The 23,397-nt window shown below is 43.1% G+C and overlaps 2 protein-coding genes and 1 pseudogene across 6 annotated transcripts in view; 1 reads left to right on the forward strand and 2 right to left on the reverse strand.

Moving 5' to 3' along the window:
* ALDH5A1 (aldehyde dehydrogenase 5 family member A1) overlaps nucleotides 1–5,142 on the reverse strand; it is a 277,572-nt gene extending 272,430 nt beyond the window's left edge. For 2 of the 3 annotated variants that reach the window (XR_011236045.1, XM_069493035.1), the window contains exon 1: nucleotides 4,710–5,141. Coding sequence is in view for 2 of the 3 variants with exons in the window: in XM_069493035.1 (XP_069349136.1) it covers nucleotides 4,710–5,063 (354 nt within the window). In the remaining variant the exon portion in view is untranslated. Of the gene's footprint in view, nucleotides 1–4,709 lie in introns of all 3 variants that reach the window. The other variant, XM_069493036.1, reaches the window with a different exon arrangement.
* Nucleotides 1,687–1,798, reverse strand: LOC138399275 (U2 spliceosomal RNA; annotated as a pseudogene).
* Nucleotides 5,143–10,143: 5,001 nt separating the features above from the next.
* Nucleotides 10,144–23,397, forward strand: part of GPLD1 (glycosylphosphatidylinositol specific phospholipase D1) — a 48,608-nt gene continuing 35,354 nt past the window's right edge. For 2 of the 3 annotated variants that reach the window (XR_011236044.1, XM_069493033.1), the window contains exons 1-4: nucleotides 10,145–10,226; nucleotides 10,533–10,744; nucleotides 14,563–14,618; nucleotides 22,229–22,307. Coding sequence is in view for 2 of the 3 variants with exons in the window: in XM_069493033.1 (XP_069349134.1) it covers nucleotides 10,648–10,744; nucleotides 14,563–14,618; nucleotides 22,229–22,307 (232 nt within the window). In the remaining variant the exon portion in view is untranslated. Of the gene's footprint in view, nucleotides 10,227–10,532; nucleotides 10,745–14,562; nucleotides 14,619–22,228; nucleotides 22,308–23,397 lie in introns of all 3 variants that reach the window. The other variant, XM_069493034.1, reaches the window with a different exon arrangement.

Here is a 23,397-nt window from a genome sequence, read left to right on the forward strand (position 1 = left end):
TGCAGGATTTGCCCCTTTGTGACTGGCTCATTTCATTCAACGTAATGTCCTCCAGTATCATTCTCTATTTTAACAACTTGCTGGCAAGTTGGATTTGTCCCACAGACTCGGGTGGGGATGAAGGGGTATGTGAGGCATAAGAAAGGGTTTTATACTCTTAAGAAGAGAGCCCAGGCACAACAACGTGATTGTACTTAATGGCACTGAAATGTATACTTACAAATGGTTAAAATGGTAAGTTTCATGTATATTTCACCACAATTTTAAAAAATTCCCAATGAGCAAGGAAGAGATAAAGGGATAAATTAGATTATTCAGCTTGTGGAAGAAATGGTTTCTAAAAGTAAAAAAACTTTAAAAAAATCCATTTACATAAAACCGGTTGGAAAAAAAAAGAAGGTGGCTGGGAGAATCAGGCCAGCGGGGCTGCAGAGAGGCACTGTAGAGAGAGATGTGCCCAGGGCTTCAGCCTCCTGCATCAGAACACGTGTATCCAAAGTCACGAAGAATGTTTGGTTTACTCCTCCTTGCCTGAAGGACTGCCCACTGCAGTGAGTACACCTGGTTTGTCATTTGGGTGTGCTAATCCATTCAGCAGGTCTAAGATTTTAATTCTTTCCTTACAACGCTCATGAGCAGAGAGCCTGAGTGTGTGTAAATATCACTAGCTGTCTTTTAATCTGGGTAACTTCCCTTCTCTATTCTGGACAGGCTAACAGCTGCATTTTCTTGCCTCTCAAGGGTGTTGTCAAGGCCTCTAAATCTCAAACCCTGGAGAAGAGGCATCAACATCTCTTAAAACAATATTACTACAGTCATTACATTTTGTTTACCCTCACGCCCTGCCATATCAGTTAAGAATCTGGTGACTCCCAGGCCTGTGGATTATTCTGGTGAGAGATGACACACTAAAATCTAGGAGATCTGGCTCAGAGAAGTAAATTAAATACCTGAGGAAATGGCCTGCTGTGAATAAAACACCACGCTTAGTCTGAGAAAGAATGAGAGAAGGACATGGAACAGCCTGAGAACTACAAGAACAAAAAGTAGCTTCTGCTTGGTGACAGAAAACACAATGTTCAGGCTGAACACATAAACCAGCAGAAGCCACAAAATACCCTTGGTATGCAAAGCCCTCGGTACCCAAAGTATGGGCTGAATTGTGTCTACCTAAAAATGATATGTTGGGAGTCCTGACGCCCAGGACCTCAGACTGTGACCTTGTTTGGAGACAGGGTCTTCACAGAAGTAATCAAGTTAAAATGAGGTCATTAGGGTGGGTGCCAATCTGACATGACTATGTCATTATAAAAAGGAGGAAGTTGGACACAGGCACAGAAACACTCATAGAAGAAAGACAACGTGAAGAAACACAAGGAGAAAGAGGCCACTTACAAGCCGGGTGGAGAGGACTAGAGCAGACCCTCCCCCCATGGCCCCAGAGGAACCAACTCTGCCGACACTTTGATTTCAGACTTTTAACCTCTGGACCTGAGACAATAAACTTCTTTTGTTTAAGCCGCCAAGTTTGTGGTATTCTGTTATAGCAGCCGTAGGAAACTAATACAGTCTGTACAAGGGGCTGCGTGGAAATGCCAGACTCACACAGGGTTCCGGAGAGGCGGGACAGTGGACAGAGTCCGTGGTGCTCAGACCTCAGGGCCTCCCTGTGACCAGCAGTGAGGTGAGGGATGGTGGCCTGGGATCTCTCAGTCGGCCCCCTGCTGTGTAACATGAATTGTTAAACTGGTAAGAACAGATACTACACTGGATCTCAGCCAAAAGGCCAAGAAGCCAAGAAGCCATACACCAATCAAATATCTACTTCACGGGGACCCTGAAAGGATGAAATCAAACACATGTGAAGCACCGAGAGCAATACTTAGCTGTGGTGGGTACAATAGCCCCCAAATATGTCCACATCCTAAGCCCCCGAACCTGTGACTATGTTAGTTACATGACAAAAGGGATGCTGCGGATGTGATTAAGTTTAGGGTCTTGAGGTGGGGAGACTATTCTGGATTATCTGGGTGGACCCAGCAATCACAAGGGTCATTATAAGAGGGGGCAGGAGGGGCAGAGTGAGAGAAGGCGACGTAACAGCAGAAGCAGAGGTCACAGTGATATGGGGCCAGGGCCACGGAATGTGGGCAGCCTGTAGAAGCTGGAAATGGCACAGAAACAGACTGTCCCTACAGCCTGCAGGAGGAACCTAGCCTCAACCTATTTTGGACTGCTGACCTCCAGAACTGAAAGAGAAGAAATCTGTATTGTTTTAAGCTGCTGAGTTTATGGTAATAGGTTACAATGGCCATGGCAACAATGGCCATGGGCAACAAGCACATTCACGTTTAAGGCAGTCAACAAATATTAGTTCTCTTCCTCCCATGTCCTCTAGGAGTTCACGAGGTAGGAAAAAGGATGTCATAAAACACATGAAAAGAAAGATATGAGGCAATGCAGAAGATGACAAGGTGCGTGGAACAGGCCTGGGGGTTTGGAAGAGGGAGAATAATAGAAGGCTGTGGTTAGACAGGCTCAAAGGCAGAAGTTACACAAGAGGTAAACCTTCAAGAACGGGTGGGACGTGGATGGGCCTAGAGAAGGGAGGGGGAAACAGACCTGGGAGAAAGACAGCAAAGGCCTGGAGGCAGGAGAGGGATGAATCGCAGAGCCGCCTTGCAAACTGTGTTTGCCAGGTCACTGCATTTGCGCCCCATCATCTCCTAGCTGCAGTGACAGGCCCTTAGGGAAGCCGATGGTACCACTCCCTTAGTATAATAAGATGTTCCAGGACCCAAGAACCCCTCCTTTGAAGAACAAAGTTTCCCTAAAAAGCCCTTGAGATGGAAGCTGACATCACCCACATCTTTACTTAATATTCAAGGGACACAGACATTATTAGCACAGTGGTGTGAGCAGAACACAGGGTGACACTGCCAGCATCAGCGAGAAGCCCCAACATCAGCCCTGCAGTGGCCAAACCACCACTGACCCCTGCACTGTAACACCACTGTATGGCAGCCTTGATCCTGTAGGCCCCAGAGGGACTCCAGAATGACACTAGAGGAACCAGGGATCAGGCCTTGAACATGCCAGGTCATTCCCATGTACTATAGCGGTACACATGGCTATGACTTTCACATCTACATCCCTAGCCCAGGGCTCGCTCTCAAACCCCGGACTCACATATCCGGCCGCCTACTTTACATTCCCACTGGGGTGTGAATGGACATCTTGGACTCAGAGTCTAAAACTGAGTTCCGAAGTCTCAACCCCCTCCATCCTTCAGTGGCTCAGGCCAAAAGCCCTGGGGTCTCATTGACTCCTCCCTTGCTAGCACCCTGGTTCATGCCACCATGACTGCCACTGAAATCCCTGCACCATCCTTCCAACAGGTCTCCCTGCTTTCACCACTGTTCCTTCTTCATCTGTCCTCAGCACTGTGGCCAGAGTATTCCCTTCAAAACGTAAATCAGATCACATCTCTACTTAAAACCCCGACACGGCCCCCACCTCACTCAAAGTAAAACCCAAAGTCCTTAGAAGGCCTCATTCCTCCCACATGGTCCAGCCCCCTCCTTCCCATATCTCTATGACTTCTTTGCCTACAACTCTTCCCCCATGCTCAGTCCACGTGAGGCTCCTTGCTGTTCTGCAAAAAACGTCAGCCACGCTCCCAACTTTGGCTCTAGCTGAATCTTCTCACTTCCTTTGCTCTTTGTATATCATGTCCTCAGTGAGGCCTACCCCAATGTTACGGGCTGAATGGTGTTCCCCTCCGTTGATATGTTGAAGTCCTAACCCCCCCACCCCCGTACTTCAGAATGTCACTATATTTGGAGAGAGGGTCTTTAAAGAAGTAATTAAGTTAAAATGATATCATTGTGGTGGGCCCTAATCCAATCTGAATGCTGGCCTTACAAAAGAGATGAGGACACAGACATACAGAGGGAGGACCATGTGAAGACACAGGGAGAAGACAGTCATCTGCAAGCCAAGGAGAGAGGCCTCAGAAGAAACCAACCCTGATGACATCTTGACCTTGGACTTCTAGCCTGCAGAACTGTGGGATAATAAATTTCTGTTGTTTAAGCCTTCCAGTCTGTGTATTTGTAATGGCAGCCCAAGCACATAACTACACCTGACCAGACACTATGTGCACTGATTCTCTTCTCCTGCTTCCTCTGTTTCTGATCCCGACTAGACCAGGGCACTCACTACCAGCCTTCTTGCAGACCACTGCAGTAGCGCCTCCTAGGTGGGCTCGGTGCAGCCAGGGAGGTATTTCATATACTCCGAAACGCCACACGTGCTCTCTCACTGCCCTGACACCCCACCCCCACCCCTACACACACACACACACACACACACACACACACACGGTCAGTCTTGTTACCAACAACACGCAGCTCACTTGTAGTACGTGCTTGTGTGCTGCCTCCCCTACTGGGCAGTACACTACATGAGGGTTGAGGGCAGGGGCCGTGTCCCTAGCGCCTGGCGCAGAGGTTGGCCAAAGTCGATGTTCCAAACTTATTTGTTGATCGGCTCCTTTCTTGTTGCTTTGACTTTCCGTTCTGTGTACCCCGGGGAATTGAGGTGGGGAAGGAGACATGGCTGGTTTGTTTCACTTTTGGGCCAAGACCCCTCTGCTCCCTGCCGGGCCCCAGGTCAGCTCTCGACCCCTGCTCGCGGCGCGCTCTCACCTTGGCCGAGACCGCCCTCCAGCTGCAGAAAGCCTCGTAGGCGGCGCGCACGGCGGCGCGGGCCTCCGGCACCCCACAATCGGCCACCATGCCCAGCGCGGCGCCGCTGGCCGGGTCGTGCACCGGGAAAGTGGCTGCGGCCGGGAGCCAGCGGCCGCCCACGAAGCTGTCGGTGCGCAGCAGCGCCGCGGGCAGGCCCGCCGGGCCCCTGGCGTAGCAGCGGAGCTGAGCCGGACTGGGCGCGGGCCCCGAGGCGGGCCCCAAGCCGCCGGCGCGGGGGCAGAGGAGGCGGCTGGGAGGAGGTGGCCGGAGGCGCGGGGCCCCGCAGCTCCGCAGCCAGAAGTAGATCGCCATGGCCCGGGCAGCTGCGGCCGCTGGAAGCAGGCAAGCGGGTGCGCGCTCACGGGAGCGCGGGGGGGGGGGGCGCGGGGAAGCGGGAGGAGCGAGGAGGAAGCGGGGACGCGCGGGCTGAAGGTTGCCGAGTCGCGAGCAGCGCCCTCTCCGCGCGCCCTGCGCGCTGTACTGCCGCGCCACTCTCTGTACTTCGCCCGAGTGCCGCGTATCTTCGCTCCCTGCGCGACCTTCTCCTGGGGAGGGTTGGGGCCAGGGTTGGGGAAGGCTCGCCGGGAAATGCACCTGCCGACCGCCGTCACCTTTCCCCCGCTCTGTTGCTCATTTGTCTGTAACTACTCCGTAGACCCCCAACAGCTGTGTTAGAGCCAATCCCTCTCCCCTTATCATCCCCCCAATCCGGCACCCCCTGCTACAGGAACTTGTGCTCCGTGCATGGATGCACTGGTGCCTGCCCCAGATGCCAAGGCTGTGATCATGTTCCTTCATCTCTGCAGCTTCTGCGCACGTAGGATTTGGGGGATGCGGGGAAGCGGCGCTGCTCCGCGTTCTGCTGCCTGGGCGCTTTTCTGTGTGTGTCTAGGGGTGTCCTCGACGTGCTCCTGATAAGTATCGGCGCTTTTGGACATAAACAGACTTGGATCCAAACTCAGAATCTGTTGCCGACAAACTGTGTGACCTTAGACAAATTAGCATCAGTCCTTTTACTTGTAAAATGCAACAGTACCTATGCCATAGGTTTGTTGTGAGATAACGTGTAATGCTTACTACAGTCGCTACCTTAAATTCAGTATATTGTTCAAGGTCATACTAGCTGCCCTAGTCAAGCCACTAGTAAGATTAAAGTTACGCTGCCAACTAGTAAATGTAAAAATTTGTCAAAATTGAATTAATGAAGGTAAAAAGATTGAGCATACTGTGGTCACCTTTATTTTTATTTTTTTCTGCAAAACTAAGTTTCATATAGGAGCTATGGTCACCTTTAAACGGCACTCCTCGTCCATTCAAAAATTAGACTTGGGCTTAAAACTCCGGAAGCAGCAAGGAAGCTTAAACCTTAATGAGGATAAAAATAAAAATAGCATGCCTATACTCGGAATTTGTGGGTTCAAATGAAGCCCAACCCTATGCATTGATTTTAGATCACTAGTCTCGACATATCTCCCATTCTCAATTCCTACAGAGTTGAGTGGGTCTTGCGGCTTTTGCGGAGCTTGTGAGCTCGTCACCTTTTTCTGGGACGTTGGATTTTTTTTTGGACATTGGCAAAATGCTGAGGTAGTACTTTAAATTTTGACTTTGTCTTTTGCTGAGTCGGATCCACTCAGTTTTGAGCCCTTCACATGTGGCAGAAGTGGTGACAGCAGAGTTTAATCTTTTATGTGTGTGGATTCACTACTTCCTTCTGTATCTTATTGAAGGAACTGGGGAGGACAAAGGAGTGCTGATGGGGACGTCGGACGCTGGGTATCCCGAGTGGGCTGGGGAGTAGGCGTGTTTACATCTACTGCCTGCAGGGGGAGCTCCGTGATGGTCCGGAGTGCAGTGGCGTCATCGTAGCTCACAGCAACCTCCACTCCTGGGCTCAAGCGATCCTCCTGCCTCAGCCTCCCGAGTACCTGGGACTACAGGCATGCACCACCACAACCGGCTAATTTTTTTAAAATTATTTTTTGTAGAGACAGGGTCTCGCTATTGCCCAGGCTGGTCTGGAACTCCTGGCCTCAAGCAATCCTTCCGCCTTGGTCTCCCAAAGTGCTGGGATTACATGCATAAGCCACCGTGCCTGGCCTGGTTATCTTTTTAAAGTTCTATTTCAAACGGTGCCCTCTCCCCTTCCCAGCTGACTTATCCGTTAGGCATAGTAGGTATGAAGCCTGGAGCCCATAGTACTTTCGGGAGCACACAAAAATGTTTCATTTCTTCTAAAATCAGAAAAAAGAAAATGAACTTTTAGGTGGAATATTAATCTTATACCAATGCAGATGTAAAATATGATTTTAATTAATTAATTAATTAATGTATTTTTTTTTTTGAAAGGGAGGGCTTAACAAAGGCAAAAGTGCATAGAGCCTAGGAAATTCACAGTGTGGCCTTCCCCTTCCCCCTCACTGTTTTGTGCATTCTGCAAGCCCTGGTTCAGAGAGGGAACAAGTCCCTCCTGGCTTGTGTCTTACTTCTGGGCTGCCCTGGTGCCCCCCAGATGCCCCCCAGAGCCCAGCTAGGTGTGCTCACCAGGGCCTGCAAGGACAAGACCACCAGGTGACAGGGAACTTTCCCCTCCTTTCTCCTTAGCCTGCTCTTGTCCTGGGCACCTCCACCTGCTAATTGCCACCTTAATCCATCCTCTCCCCCATTTGCTCTAATGGCCCTATGATGACAGCAACGTATGAGACTGGTGCAGAAGTGAGCTGGAATTGTCTGCTGCATTTCAAAAGTTTCTGGACATTAAAATCTACATCTCATTTATCTGCACAGGGAGACTCACCTTCAATTCAAAATCCTCACCTAATTTTGCTTTATACAGAAATCTAAATTGTCATAAAAGATATATGCTTGAAGAAAGATATATGGCTCAGTACCATTGTGTAAAATATTTTTTTCTTGATTTTTGAAAAATTCCATAAGGAAGATAGTTATTTGATAAAAATCTATGGTGAATCTTTGGAAGAAGGAACATTTCTTTTGAATGCATTAAACACTTACTGTATACTAGGCTCTAGTCTAGGCACTTTACTCAGATGATCGTCATCACGACCCCATAAGGTGGGCACTATTATTATCTGAATTTTATATACAAGGAAACTGAGGCATAAACATTTTTAATAACTTGTGCAAGGTCACTCAGATATAGAAAGTAGCCGAACAGGGACTAAAATGAAGCTTGAGACCCTTTAGCTCTCAAGCCCATATTTCCCTACCCATTCCTTACTGTAACTGCATGTCTACTTTTCAGCTTGTGTCTGTATTTCCACAAGAGCTCTAAACGACAGAGTGATGCTGTCTTGCTTATCACAAAGCCACCTGTATTAGGAAAGGGGGTGTGGCTTAGAAAGAAAAAGATTTCCATAGACTTATTATTTGTCAGATAGTTTTCTTAATATTGCAACCTACATTTTGACTTTCTTTTAAAGTCATCTCTTTGATGTTTTCATGGTTACAAAAATAATACAAACTTCTTAAAAATTTAAGCAGTATTGTCACATAAAGGCCATGTTCATAACCATGCCACCTGAGCAAATAATTCCCTTCTATTTTATTAAATACATACACTTATGTCATTCTGAACATTAAATACAGAAGATAATGAGAAATTTGGGATTAGTATTATTTAGTAACTGAACCCATTTCTTTCTCTGGTGCCTTTTGGATGGGTTTGCTTTATTATATCAGGTTAGATGTTGTCTCCAGGCAGCATTATTTTTCCCCCTAGCGACCCTTTGCAACTCTCTTAAACTGTTTCCCTTGATTGACTACTCCTGGAATGCTCTGAGTTTACCAAAGCCCCAATTTATAATTGCCACCTCCTCACCCACAAGCTTTAGAAGGCCCAGAGTGAGAGGGAGGCAAACTGAAAGGCCTTTGGTGGCCAGAAGGGGTATGGAGACCTGCACACATTGTGTGGATGGTGGGGACAGGAGGCCGTCTAGGAGGGCAGCAAAGTGGGGCAGCTGGCTCCTCAGCTCCAGGAGATTGTCATATCACATGGGGTTGTCAGTTTCTGTAGCCAATTATTTTGTTTGTTTTTAAGGAGCCAGAAATCTAGATTTCTATATGAATTTTCTCATTAAAAAAAAATTGGCCTGAGTTTATACAAGACCCTGTTTGCCAAACAAAACACATCAGTGTGTGGCCTCTCGCCTAAAAGTAATCAGAAGCAGCTGGGCCTAATGCCTTCGGGGTTGGGGAGCGCAGCAGGATTCATTTCCTTGGTGCTTTGCAGGTGGCTGAGTTAAGGTTACAGAGAAAACACTTGGCACACACTGTTTGCAATCATCCCACTTTCTTGTCTTTTTTTTTTTTTTTTTTTCCTTTACAGCAGAGAAAAAGTTTATTCCACATATTGCTAAGCGGGGAGATGGGAGAAATTTCTCAAATCCACCTCCTCGAGAATTTGGGAGACAATATAAAAGACAGTTTGGCATAGGCAATTGCATCTGCTAATTGGCTGGGTCTGGGGCGAAACCACAGGGTTGTAGAAATTGTCTTTGCTGACCGGGCTCTTGGGTGGGGGTCACGTGACCAGTTAAGTTCGTTCCTCGGTCTGGGTGGCTGGTCTGGGTGGGTCAGCCAGTTTGGGAAGGCAGGACCTTGGAAATAACTCAGAAACTTCAAAAAGGTGATGTCATTTATGAGGAAAGCTGAGAATCTTTATGACCACCAGCTGTGTGGCTCCAGGGTGGCAATTATAGAGATACAAATAGGGGGAGAGTGGCTAATCACTATCATTATTAGTTAGGCCTGTGCCTTATTTTTAGCTAGGCCCTTCCCACAGTTCTCGCCTTGCACCCCTTCATCGATTTGTAAAGGAGGTTTCACAAAGTGAAAGTAAAGACGGAAGCTACCCCAGGTGAAAATGCATCGCAGGGAGAGGGACAGGTCAGTCTCCGCAAGTGGAGAAAGACCCCCCCCCCCTTTCTATTCACCCTTCCATTTGGCTAACCTGAGAATGATCACCATTTCCTCCCACTCTTTTAGGAGCTTCTCTCTTGCTTTTAATGTATAACATGCATAATTTGTGCTTTAAGATTACCATCATTTTCATAAAGAGCTTAATTTTTTTCAAGGTTAAGTGCAATGGATTGGCTACTTCATGAGTGGTATGTTCTGAACCTAGCATTTTCCAAACCCTTGTTTCTTCCCCATAAATCTTGCCCTTCCCTCCACCTCCCAAGATGGAATCAGCATCTTCGCTTGGGCTGCTAGAATCTGACTTTGCCACAGGCTCTGGATAAGCCCTTTCAGAACAGCCAGTGATAGACCAGGAGTGGTTGCTCTTGTGTAATCCCATACAAGTGTCAGTATCTGTTGCCAAATACTGAAAGAGAAGCCAGTTCCAGCTGATCACCATAAAAGCTTTCCCAGCACTTGTGGCTTTGGAGGCTGCGGAAGCAGGGCAGGCGGAGAAATGTGTGGAAAGGATGCATGAGAGACCACCCGTGTAAGGTGAGGCAGTCCAATATATTGACTAGCAATATGCACCGGTGAGCCTTTTTTTAGAAAGCAAAATATATCTGGAGACAACTTTGCTTATATCTCCATACAAATTTCATGTAAAAGTAAAATCCAGAGAAAAACCTCGGTCAGAAGATGCAACGCGTCCACCTAGAGGCTTTTAGATTTCAGTGTATCACGCCCTCTCCTCTCCAGGAGGACAGAGTTTGTTTGCTGTTCTGGTGAAGCTAAACAGTAGTTGAACAGTTGACTTCATTGGAAAACAATATTATTTTGAAATGAGGCTTGGTTTTCCAGGTCATCGACCTGCTTAGAGAGAAGCAGTGGATCTGCGCCTGGATTTCGGAGTCCCAGCACTGGCACAGCTCTGAGAATTCCCGTGCGCCCCGAGGAGCCGGTGAGGAACGAGAGCATGTCTGCTTTCAGGTTGTGGTCTGGCCTGCTCGTCCTGCTGGGCTCTCTCTGTCCTAGAGGTTCAGCATGTGGCATTTCAACACACATTGAAATAGGTGAGTGCTGGTGCCTTGCCATGTTATTGGGAGGACAATAAATCTGTCAGAAGACATTAAGGAAGAGGTTGAAAATCTGTGCTACGTATTGATGCAATCCCCCCCGCTGCAGTAAGCGGCCTCACTGTGGGGAAGAGAAGGCCATGATTGCAGTTGTGCAGGCCCGGTTCAGTGCAGGGCAAGTAAGCAAGAGAGCCGCTGCCCCTGGGTCACAGGGTTCCTGGGTGTTTCTCTGGGAAATAGTGAGGAGCTCAAACTAGAGGTTGCATTGAAGCAGAAGAACTGATAGTAATGGAATGGGAGAGGAGAAGGACGGGTGGAATATGGTAGGAGTGAGGAATTTATTTTTGTTATTTTACATTTCCAAAGGCAGGCATTTCCAAGTATGTGTAAAGAACCATGTGTGGCTATGGGAGTGGATCCCCTGAGTCAAACTGGCTTTAAAGGTGCTTGGTTTCTGCAATGTCAAAGAAACAAGGAAGTTTGGATGGTCATTGGCATTAGAGGTGCCTGGGAAGATGGCAGGAGTTGGGGAGGAGAGGGCTACAGCAAGCCGGTGCCACTGACTTCAAGGGCAAAGGCAGAGTTATCTGGATATAGGTAGATGGTAGCACAAAGAATTGTTTCTTAATTTACTTATTTCAGCTATATGGAGGTATAATTGACAAATAGAAATTGTATAAATTTAAGGTGTACAATGTGATATTTTGATATACAAATTATATAAATGTATAATTCATATATTTATCACCTCACATAGTTACATGTGTGGTGAGAACATGTTATCTACTCTCTTAGCAAAAAGGTTTGGTTCTTTTTTTTTGAGAAAGAGTCTCACTCTGTCGCCCCAGGTAGAGTGCAGTGGTGTCATCATAGCTCACAGCAACCTCCAACTCCTGGGCTCAAGCAATCCTCCTGCCTCAGCCTCCCGAGTAGCTGGGACTACCAGCGCACACCACCACACCCAGCTAATTTTTTCTATTTTTAGTAGAGGGGGGGGGTCTCATTCTGGCTCAGGCTGATCTCGAACTCTTGAGCTTAAGGGACCTTCCCACCTTGGCCACCCAGAGTGCTGGGATTACAGGCACGGGTAATCACAGGCACCTCACCTGGCCAAAGGTTTGGTTTTTATGTGAAGTATATGTGTAATATTTTTAGCACGTGGAAAATGTAACCTAATTAGCTATCAGTACATTCTACAGCAGTTTTCAGATTAGTTTCTGATATATCTGATGTTCTGGGTTTTCTTTAGATAAAAACAATAACAGGCCGGGCGCGGTGGCTCACGCCTGTAATCCTAGCACTCTGGGAGGCCGAGGCGGGTGGATCGCTCAAGGTCAGGAGTTCGAGACCAGCCTGAGCAAGAGCGAGACCCCGTCTCTACTAAAAATAGAAAGAAATTATATAGACAACTAAAAATATATATAGAAAAAATTAGCTGGGCATGGTGGTGCATGCCTGTAGTCCCAGCTACTCGGGAGGCTGAGGCAGTAGGATCGCTTAAGCCCAGAAGTTTGAGGTTGCTGTGAGCTAGGCTGACGCCATGGCACTCACTCTAGCCAGGGCAACAAAGCGACACTCTGTCTCAAAAAAACAAAAAAAAACAATAACAATATTTTATAGTTATGCCATCTCCAGAAGTTACAAAGAATAACAAGACTATAGATAAAATATGAGAATTTATCAGTGCAAAATAGACCTAGATATTGAACTATGGTGAGCAAGAACCTATCTATGATCACAAAATTTTTCAATCTGAAAGGACGCTAGAGGTCACTGAGTCTAGTTCTTTTACAGATGAGGAAACTGATACTAGATAGTTTTACGGCTAACTTGTTAGCGGCTTGGCCTAGAATTACGTGTCTGACAGCTAGTCCAGTGTTCTTTCCATTAAACATTTATTGCTTAGCCATCTGTCGTCCCCAGCTACTCAGGAAGCTGAGGCAGGAGGCTCGCTTGAGCCCAGGAGTTCTAGGTTGCAGTGAACTATGACTATGCCACTGCACTCCACCCTGGGGCACAGCGTGAGATTCTGTCACTTAAAAACAACAACATTTATTGCTAAAAGGGAGTCAGAAAACAATAATGGAAAAGAGAATCAGACTTAGGTTCTAATACCAGCAGTGCTGTAAGGTAGATGTGTGCCTGAGCAATGGACTTTACCAGTCTCTTAATTCCTCTACTATAAAACGAGAGAGTTGAACTTCTTAATGAATTCTAAAGTGTCTTCCAACTCTAAGTTCTGTGAAGTTGAAATTGCCAGAACTATAGAGTGAACTGAAGAGGGGCTAAATATAAATGGAAATATTCAATTCTTTAATCAATATAAATGGAAATATTCAATTCTTTAATCCTCAGAGTTTAAGAATTTACAAGACAGATGACATATGAAATTTTATTAAAATCAAATCATTGTTTGCCTTTCTTCATCAAGTGCCAAAGATCTTAATGGATATTTAAAGAGTAATATAGGCCAGGTGTAGTGGCTTACGCCTATAATCCTAGCACTCTGGGAGGCCAAGGCGGGAGGGTTGCTTGAGCTCAGGAGTTCAAGACCAGCCTGAGCAAAAGTGAGACCCCGTTTCTACTAAAAATAGAAAAATTAGCTGGGTGTTGTGTGTTCTGTAGTCCCAGCAACTCGGTAAGCTGAGGCAAGAGGATTGCTTGAGCCCAGGAATTTAAGGTTGCAGTGAGCTAAGATGATGCCACTGCACTCTACCTGGGCCACAGAGTGAGACCCTGTCTCCAAAAAAAAAAAAAACAAAAAAACAAAAACAGAGTTATATATATATATGTTTATGTGAATTGAAGGCAACTCCTGAAATAGAGTCAGTACAGATTCTGAGAATTTCCTACATAAAAGGAGAATAAAAAAAAACTCCATTTATTTACTAATAACTTAGTGATTTTATAAACATTTTGGTTCACTGTTTCATTTCTTATAAAAGGCCTGAGTGGAAGGTTGGTATCATGTGAGTTAGCTCATTAGAATTGGCCTCATTCAGTGTAAATCACTGGAATCCTATATATAGGTTATTTGTGTGGGCTGTGACTTGTCTCTTACAGTATCAATGCTTATAATGTAGTAGTGGCAATATTTTTGTGTTGTATGAATTAAAAAATTCAATGTGATTCACAATAGAAATAAGAGATCACGTTTGAGTGTCTCTTCACAAGGAATGTTGGTCTTCCTGTTGATTCTCCGGAGGTGCAGGCTGGGGAGGGGGTGTGTCTGAATATGGGTGGGTTTGGGCAGACTAGGTGGCCTTCTGAGACTATTTTATGCTTTCAAAGTGGTCCAATGATGAAAAAACATTTGGAGATCATTGATTCAGCCCAGGGATTAGGACTCATATCATATTTTCTACTTAGGCTTACTTATCTACCTCAGTTCCGAGGCAAAATATGGTGATGACAGTTTTTTTTCTTGCCCTTCTACTGCTGTGCTTGTCACTTAGTGTTTATTTTCTGTGATTCTCTCAACCAATCTAGAAGGTGGGTATTTTTTTTAACTCAATTTTCCATAGGAGGGAACTGAGGCCTAGAAAGGTTAAATAACTTGTCCAAGGTCATAGAACTAGTTAAGCAAAAACTTCACATCACCATGAAAATTTGATTGGTATTATAACGATATAAATAATGTACAAATCTAATTATGTCTAATAAAAATTGCAAGAGAATACAAATTTAATTTTTATTTCCTGCTTCCTTGACAGTTACAACCACAAAATTATAGATTTTCCCCTAAAATGACCTCTGGTAAGTTTTGTTTTTAGTTATACTTGAACTTGATCGATTTATGTGTTCATTTCTCTCAGGACACAGAGCCCTGGAGTTTCTCCATCTTCCAGATGGGCATGTTAACTACAAAGAGGTATAAAGCTTGATTTTTCTTTTATTCCTTGTGTATTAAGTTTATTCTGTAGATGCCAAACTAAAGTCCATAACAGATATTTAAACAGTAATTTTAAGAGTCATTTTTCTTTATAAAATACTAATATATTATGGTTAAAAAGTGTATGTCCCCTCCAAGTGTTACTTGAACTTTACATATATATACATGTATATATATCACATTTTAAAATTTAAAGATTTTAATGATATGAATCATAATTTTAAAAAATATTTGAGACAGAATTTTTTAAATGGTATATCTTTTTTATTTTTATGAAGAGAGGTCATACTTAAGAGAAATCATTTAGTTTACACTTCTTATCACTGTGTGTTGTACACAAATTGTATCAGTAAGAGGAGAAGGAATTATTTATTAAGAAGTATGCATTGAGATGCTCCTTCTATTTTTCCCTCCTACTGTATGTTCTATTATATCCTGGTAGGACTATCTGATGACTCACCTTTACCAATCCTCAAATGAACACATTCTGACCCTATGTACTATTTCTAGTTCTATGGCTAAATAATATTTTGTGACAAAGATGATTCTTTCATACCTACATTTGATAAGAGTGGTTAGCATTGTCATGAATGATATCAGAATTGTATCAGATTATTACCAGTAAATCTTGATAATCCATTATGGAAAGCAGGATGGTAAGATAAAAGAAATTTATTGTATCCACAAACCATTTTAAGTCATGGGAGTCAACTTCCTTACTTGCCAATTTAACAGGCCCTATAGGAAAAACAGCATTTATGTCTGATTGTCATCTTCATTGACCTTGATGGAAAGTAGTCAGGAAAGAGCAGGAGAAGCAAGAATCTCCTAATTCGTCACATGAACAATCATTGCTGAGTATGTGCAGAGTGATTTTCTAGTAGAGGTATTGGAGTTTGTATTATTAACTTAATTTTAGGCTGGGTGTGGTGGCTCACACCTGTAATCCCAGCACTTTGAGAGGCTGAGGTGGGAGGATCACTTGAGGCAAAGAGTTTGAGACCAGCCTGGGCAACATAGCACAACTCTGTCTCTGCAACAGCTGGGCATGGTGGCACATACCTGTAGTCCCAGCTACTCAGTAGGCTGAGGCAGGAGGATTGCTTAAGGAGCCCAGGAGTTCAAAGCTGGGCAGGATAGTGAGACTCCATCTTTTTAAAAAAAAAAAAAATTACAAAGAAAAAAAATTCTCAGAGATAACCAATATTAACATTTTGCTTTATGTCATTCTAGGCATTTTCTCTATATTTATTTGCACTTTTCTTTTCAAAAAAAAGATTACATTCTGCACCCTGTTTGTAGTTTGCCTTTTTTCATTTAATGTATCAGAGATATCTTCCCATGTCGGTAAATAGATCTTCAGAATAATTTTTAACAATTACATATTTTTCTATTATACAGAATGTATGGTAATTTGTTTAATTCCCTATTTTAATTTTTTATTTTGAAATAATGTAAAGCCGATAGAGAAATTGGAAAAATTAGACAAATAATTTCTGTATGGTTTTTACCCAGTTTTTCCAATTGTTGAAAGCTTATCCTATTTGCATTTTCATGCTCTATTTATACATAGTGTTTTTTCCCTGAACCCTTTGCAAGTTAGCTGCTGATGTCATATTCGTTATCCTTTAACACATCATTGTGTATTTCCTAAAAACAAGGACACTGTCCTGTATAACCGTAATATCAATAATAACCATAGCCAGAAAGTCAACAATGAAATAACTCTATCACCCAAGTCTCAGACCTCATTCAGGTTTTGCTACTTGTCCTAATAACATCCTGTATGGGTCTAGGGCCAATCTAAGATCGGGACTCAATCCAAGTGTTGCATGTAGTTGTCAGTTCTCTTTGGCTTCCTCCAATCCAGAACAGCTCTTCAGGCCTACCTTGTCTTTAATGACCTAGATATTTTTGAAAAACACAATCCAGTAACTCTGTAGAATGCACCTTAATTTGATTTCATCTGATGGTTCCTCATGATTAGATTTCCCTGAAGGTTACACATTTTGGGCAGGAATCTCATAGAACATTGAAGTGATGCTGCATTCTTCTTATTGCATTACACCAGAAGGCATGCAATGACAATTTATCCCATTTATGGTGATGTTAATTTTTATTTCAGTTAATGTATTTTTCAGTTCTAAAGTTTCCATTTGGTTCACCTTTATATCTTCTATTTGTTTGCTGAGACTTTCTATTTTTTTTGTTTGTTTGTTTCAAGCGGGCTCCTAATTGTTTGCTGAAGAATTTTTATGATGGTGTTAAAATATATATCAGATAACTGTAACATTTCTGCGATCTCCGTGGTGGTATTGTTGATTGACTTTTCATAACTTTTGAGATCTTCCTGGTTCTTGATGTGATGAGTGATTTTTGATTGAAACCTGGATCTTAGGTTATGAGACTATGACTCTTATTTAAACCTTGTTTTAGATGGCTGCTTCTGACAACACTCTGGTAGTGGAAGGGGTGGGTGCCCCCACCTCCTCATTGCCAAGTCAAAGGGGGAGGAGTTTCGTTACTGCCAATTGGGATCAGGTGTCCACGTTCTCCTGGTGGATGCCACTGACACCAAAGTGTAGAGGTGGGGGCAGGACGGCAGGGATGAAAGTCCTGGCTCCCTCTTTGACCTTCTCTGACACTGCCCTGGTGGGAGTATTGAGTACTTCATCATAGCCTGGTGACAGTGGAAGTCTAGGCTCTTCCCTGGGCTTTAGCTAACAGCCGAGTAATCTACCCTTGGCCACTGTTTGTCTGTAGTGTTTGGCTGGAGCAGAAAGACTATAGTTAAAAGTTTTCTTCTTGCCCGGCTGCCCCTTTCCTGTTTCCATGGCTAGAGAGAACAGGCTTCAGTTGGGGCTTTTTATTGGTGTACACCCCATGGTGTTTCCATGTTGGTAGCTTTTCCATTATCCAGTTTAGAATATATGAGGCAAATAGAAAACCCAGAGAAGTCACTACAGTGTCATTCTTTGGGTCCCAAATTCCCCAGCCAGTCTGCATGCTTACCTCCACCTTTCAGAGCCATCTTACCTTCAGAGCGTTTCGTTGTACTTAGCAGGAGGATTAGGGAAAAGGACATCTGCTCCATCCCCTGGGAGCAGAAGTCCTAAGGATGTTAATTTTTATCTCTTGGTTAAGATGGTGTTTGCCACATTTTTATGCTGGAAAGTTAATCAGTAAGTATTTTCGACTTTTCAATTAATTAGTAAGCAAATATTTTGTGGGGAGATATATTGAGGTTATGTAAATATCCCATTTTTCATGAAACTTTTACCCACTAGTTTTAGCATCCATGGATGATTCTTGCCTGAAATCATTGTCACTATGATGGTTGCCAAATGGTGTCGGTCTGATTCCATCATTCCTTCTACATTTATTAGTTGGCATTCTGCTGTGAGGTAGAGCTCTTTCTTCCCCATTTATATCAGTGTATATTCACATATTCCTTTTTTTATTCATTGGCTTATAATACATTACTGTCATTTATCTTGATACCAAATTGTCCCAGATTTGGCTTCAAGTTGGCTAGTCTGTCTGTCTATCTATATCATCCGTCTACCTGTCTGAAACCGTAAATTCACACGAAAATACCACTAATTCTAATCTGACATTACAGGATTTATTCTACCCTTCTATGTGTCCTTATCTGTAACTCCTTTCTCCAATATTGAGAAACCCAACTCCATTATTCTCAATTATACTTATTTACATGCTCAGTCTCCTTGTATGTAATTTGTTAACCATGCTTGACAAATCCTCTTGGCCCAGAAACAAATGAAAAACAAAACAAAACATAACATGACAGACATATAGAGAAGATATATTATATATGACAGAGTAAGGGTAAATAGCCTTAATTGCTTATGTATTTCACTGAAATTTCTTGAGTATCTTCAGATTTGGAAATGGTTTTGCTTTTAGGGCCTAATTTTTATTTCTTTTCATCTTTGCCAATTTGGTAGGTGAAAAATCAGTTTTGTTTTGAGTTAAATTGGCATTTTAATTATCAACTTTAACCTCATTATTAATGAGGTTAAATATATTTTCAAGTGTTTGTTGACCATTTTTGTCACCTCTTCTGTGAATTGCCTGTGTCTTTTGCTCATTTTTCTATTATGATATTTATCTTGATGTGTAAGCATGGCTTATTATTAAAGATATTAGCCCTTAATCTATCAAATGATTCTCATGGTTATTTATTTTTCTTTTAAATGTGTTTTTAGTGCTTTTTGCCATGCAAAACTCTTAAATTTTTGTGTAATTAAATGCACCAATCGTTTCTGTTATGGTTACTACTTGTAATGCTTAGAAAAATCATTCCCATTTCACAGTTATACAATTATTCTCTTAAATTTTGTCCTGTTAATTTTATGGTTCCATTTTTGATATTTGATTTTTAATTCATCTTGTCTTTATTTTGGCATAAAGCTTGATTGGGATCCAGTGACCTGTTATTGGTAATGTTAATTTCAAAAACATGGGTTTGCCCATTGCAAAGATGGACACTCATTGCTGTGGAGTTATGACAGCACCGTTTGCTGATCACTCCATCCTTTATTCACTTGTCTTACATTAAGTTACACGTGTGCTTAAGTCTGTTTCTGTACTCTTGGTTCTGTTTCTGTACTCTTGGTTCTGTTTCATTGATCTGTTCGTTTTGGTTCTGGTATACTATTTTTGTTTCTGTAGCTTAAAAATACATTTTTATGTCTGAAGGATACATCCTTCCTTAGTACTCTTCTTTTTTCCCTATCAGTTTCTTGACTATTTTGCACATTTTTCAAAATTTACTTCAGAATCATTTTGTCACGTCCAATAACATAGCTACCTCACTACCGCAGATTCAACAAGTCTTCATACATATCAAGAGCTTAGAACAGTGGCTGGTAAAGTAAATAGTCAATAAAGTTAATTATTATTTTTAAGTGACAAAAGTCCAACTCAAGCTGTCTTTTGAGAAAAAGGGGAGTTTATTGGTTCATGTAACTGATAGTCAGAGTAGAGCTGGGCCCAGAGGTCTCGATGGTGTTGTATCTCTCTCCACGTGGAAGACGCTGACAGCCCGGAACACAGCCTCGAAGCTTAGTAACCCCAAAGGGAAGAGAGTGTCTTCCCATAGCTCTTGCTGAGCAGTCTTGGGGAAGGTGCTGACTGCACTAGCTTTGACCGAATGTCCATGTCTGAGCCGAACACTGTGGTGGGATTGGATGCACTGGCCACTTGTCACTGTGGTCAGCCCCACCTGAGCAGCATGGGGTGGGCTCTTCTCAGGAGAGGATAATTCTGTCTCTAGAAGGAGGGGAGTGGGGTACTGGTTGGGAAAATAAAACCAAGAAACACGTGATACTATCTTTCTTGTGTTTTAAGTTTCTGAGGTACTTCTTTGTTGCCTCCATGTATGGTCCACATTATTGGCAAGTCCTTACTGAAAAAGAAAAAAGTTGTGTTGACAAACTTTTACTTTGCCCAATGTGTCAATTAGAGTTCATTGCAGATTGTGGAAACCCATCTGACTAGCTTAGGCAGGGAACAGCTTAATATTGAGAACTTGGGAATTTGCTGCTTAGAAACCGCAAGAACTGGAGGAACAGGCTCTAGGCCAAGTGTCCAGAAAGGACTCCCACAACTGGCCTTGCCAGGGAGCTGCTACCTGTGCCGTTGTCAGACAGCCACTGCCCCGTTTTCTGGCTCCAGATTCAACTGTCTCATATTCATTTTAGAAAATAAGAAGCCACCACCTTGACTCTTCTGGGACCTCATCACTCTAGCCACACTCCTCACTAGTAAAATGGATGCCCTGTACGCCCACGGACATGTGGGAAGCTAGAGCTGCAACACTGGGACCTCTGCTTCCTGTGCTGGCAAAACACCAAATGCTTCCATGTTAGCCAAAGAAGCAGGTGTGCACCATGATGGAGGCTGGGCCACATCAGACTCTGAGCTTTAGACAGCCTGGGAAATGTACTCTTTGTCTTGTAGTCTCTAGCATGCATCTAGGCACACTAGAATGGACTGAGCTAGTTAACCAAGGAAGAACATTTAAAAGAAAGCCCCTATCATCTACTTTCACATTATTTTAAATGGGAAAGAATATTTTTAAATTTTAAAATATTTTTTATTAATTTTTTTTTTACTTGAAGCTCAAGGATATTTTTTTTAACTCTCCAAAAGCACAAAGGATGTAATCTTACACTAAAGCACAGGTATACAAACTGTTAAATACATGTAAGTATATATATGTCTCTCTCTCTCTCTCTCTCTCACACGCACCACACACACACACACACACACACACACACGAGGAGACTTCAAAGGACTCATAAGTTTCCCAAAACACTCTTATAATAAACAGATGCTATCGTTCTTAGGCCCTCCAGAAAGTCAACAAGCAAAATTCCTTAAGCATTCTAAAATGTTGTCATGACCTTTGCTCTTGACTGGTCTACTTTTGCTTTGATTGGACCACTTCCCCTTCTTGGTACCATTGCTTTGATTGTATTTTGTCTTCAGGATCATACCGGTAGAGCCATGTTCCATCTCTTGTTACAGTTCTTTGAAGAAATGCTTCAGGATTTTGATTCCATTTATTTAAAATTTCCATTGAAAGCTCTGCTTTTGTCTGCAGCCAATGTGGGTGCAAGTTTGGCACCCATTGAGTGGAAAGTTTGCTCAACTTTAATTTTTCAGTGAGAATTGTGTAAGCTGAACCAATTGATATGTCTGTCGTGTTGGCTATTGTTTATGCTGTTGACTGTCAGCCCTTTTCAATTAGGGCATGGACAAGATGAATTTTTTCCTTGCAAATTGATGTGGATGATCTGTTGCTGCAGGCTTCATTTTCAGCATCATTTTGGCCCTCCTTACAATGAGCTAACCATTTGTAAACTGCTGATTTTTTTGGGCATTGTCCCCATAAACTTTTCTAAAACATTAACGATTTCACCATTCTTCCACTCAAGCTTCACCATAAATCTGATATTTATCCTTGTTTTAATTTTAGCTGAATTTGAGTTGCTGTGTTAGGGGCTCTTTTCAAACTAATGTCTTATCCTTCTTAGTGCCTCAAACTAGATCCTGTTCCAATATGTTGTAACAAGTTACTATGTGTTTATTCTGGTTCCAAAAATTTGAAAGCCATGCATAGTTTTTTCATAATATGCATTTTTCCATGAAATTTTTGAAGACCCTCTCTCATATATGTATTTTTCTCATTTTACTATGGAACATTGAAAATCTTATCAAAAAAACCAGCTCTAGGTCAGTGAAATAGACTTAGGGAAATCCTACTCTACTAGGTGAAAGAAAATGAAAGGAGATAAAGTTGAAATAGGTGATTTTTGCTACTTCTTAATTACCAATTGTGTTAGGTAGGGAAGAACCTAAAGTTGTATGTTGTAGTGTGTTGTCTTGGATTATGCATGGATTTTAATCATTTATTTACTTATGCCTGCCTTCTTTTTTCCTTCATTCCATCCATATCCCCCATAGTTTTAGCATCTCATCACTGGAAATTGAGGGAGGAGGCTGCATTTCCCAGGCTGTTGACTCTTTCCCCCTAATCTTTGTGTTTTCCTGTTCCCCAGCTGTTACTAGAACACCAGGATGCATATCAGGCTGGAGCCGTGTTTCCTGATTGTTTTTACCCTAGCATCTGCAAAGGAGGTAAGATGAAGGTTTGCAGACCAAACAATATCACTTTTACTTGGTTAATAGGAATCGGTATGACTTAAAGATGTATATACATCTAATAGCACAATATATTTTCCATTATTCTTGGTCAGTGACTTAGTATTTACCTGCTTCTTCACTGGATTGTTGTTGGCAATAGTGTGTAGTGTATTGTCAAATGTCATGCATATCTAAGGTAGTGCTATTCATAAATTGGGCTCCTGGGTTCTATCAGTCATGGCCCCAGCAGGACACAGAAGTCACACTCAAACTGAGTAGTTGGAGGGGACTTTAATAAAGCCACTGTTTTCAAAGGTGTAAGAAGAAGGTCAGGAATTGTGAGGGATAGTACAGGGGAAGGAGTGATTACTGGAACTACAGACAGAGAGCTGCACGAGGAGGGACACTTGAGGGGAGCTGGGCCTTCAGCTGAGGGACACAACCAGCCATCGCCACCCCACAGAAGGAGAGCTGGGAAAATAAATGCCCCCAACCTCTCTGTCTCACCTTTCTCTGACCTCCTGTCAGTTCTCTCCATTGGCCAAACCCAACCCAGCCTACGCCAGAAGGCAAAGAAGCCAGGTGAATCAGGGGACCTCAGAATCGCTCTGCAGGGTGGATAGGGATGGAGAGTGGATCTAGGGGGACAAACGGAAGCCATCCAGCACTCTGAGTGGTTGTATAAACCATTTCTGGGCTCTCAGGTCATCTGCCAATTAATCAGTCCTTTAATACAGTGATGCCTTTAGGGTCAGTGAAATGTTTAGGGCTACCTGCTCCTGTGGTTAGAATCCCAGACAGCTAAGCTTTTGTATTTCTCATATTTATAAGTAGTTTTTTTCTGTTTCCCTCTTAGTCTGTTAACTGTCATTTCTCAATCCTATTATTTTGGCTGCATGTTGTAGTTCTCCTTCTTTCTTTTTTTTTTCTTTTTTTTTCTTTTCTTTTCTTTTCTTTTTTTTTTTTTGAGACAGAGTCTTACTCTGTTGCCTGGGCTAGAGTGCTGTGGCATCAGCCTAGCTCACAGCAACCTCAAACTCCTGGGCTCAAGCGATCCTACTGCCTCAGCCTCCCAAGTAGTTGG

The sequence above is a fragment of the Eulemur rufifrons genome, chromosome 18, assembly GCF_041146395.1.
Source record: "Eulemur rufifrons isolate Redbay chromosome 18, OSU_ERuf_1, whole genome shotgun sequence".
NCBI lineage: Eukaryota > Metazoa > Chordata > Mammalia > Primates > Lemuridae > Eulemur > Eulemur rufifrons.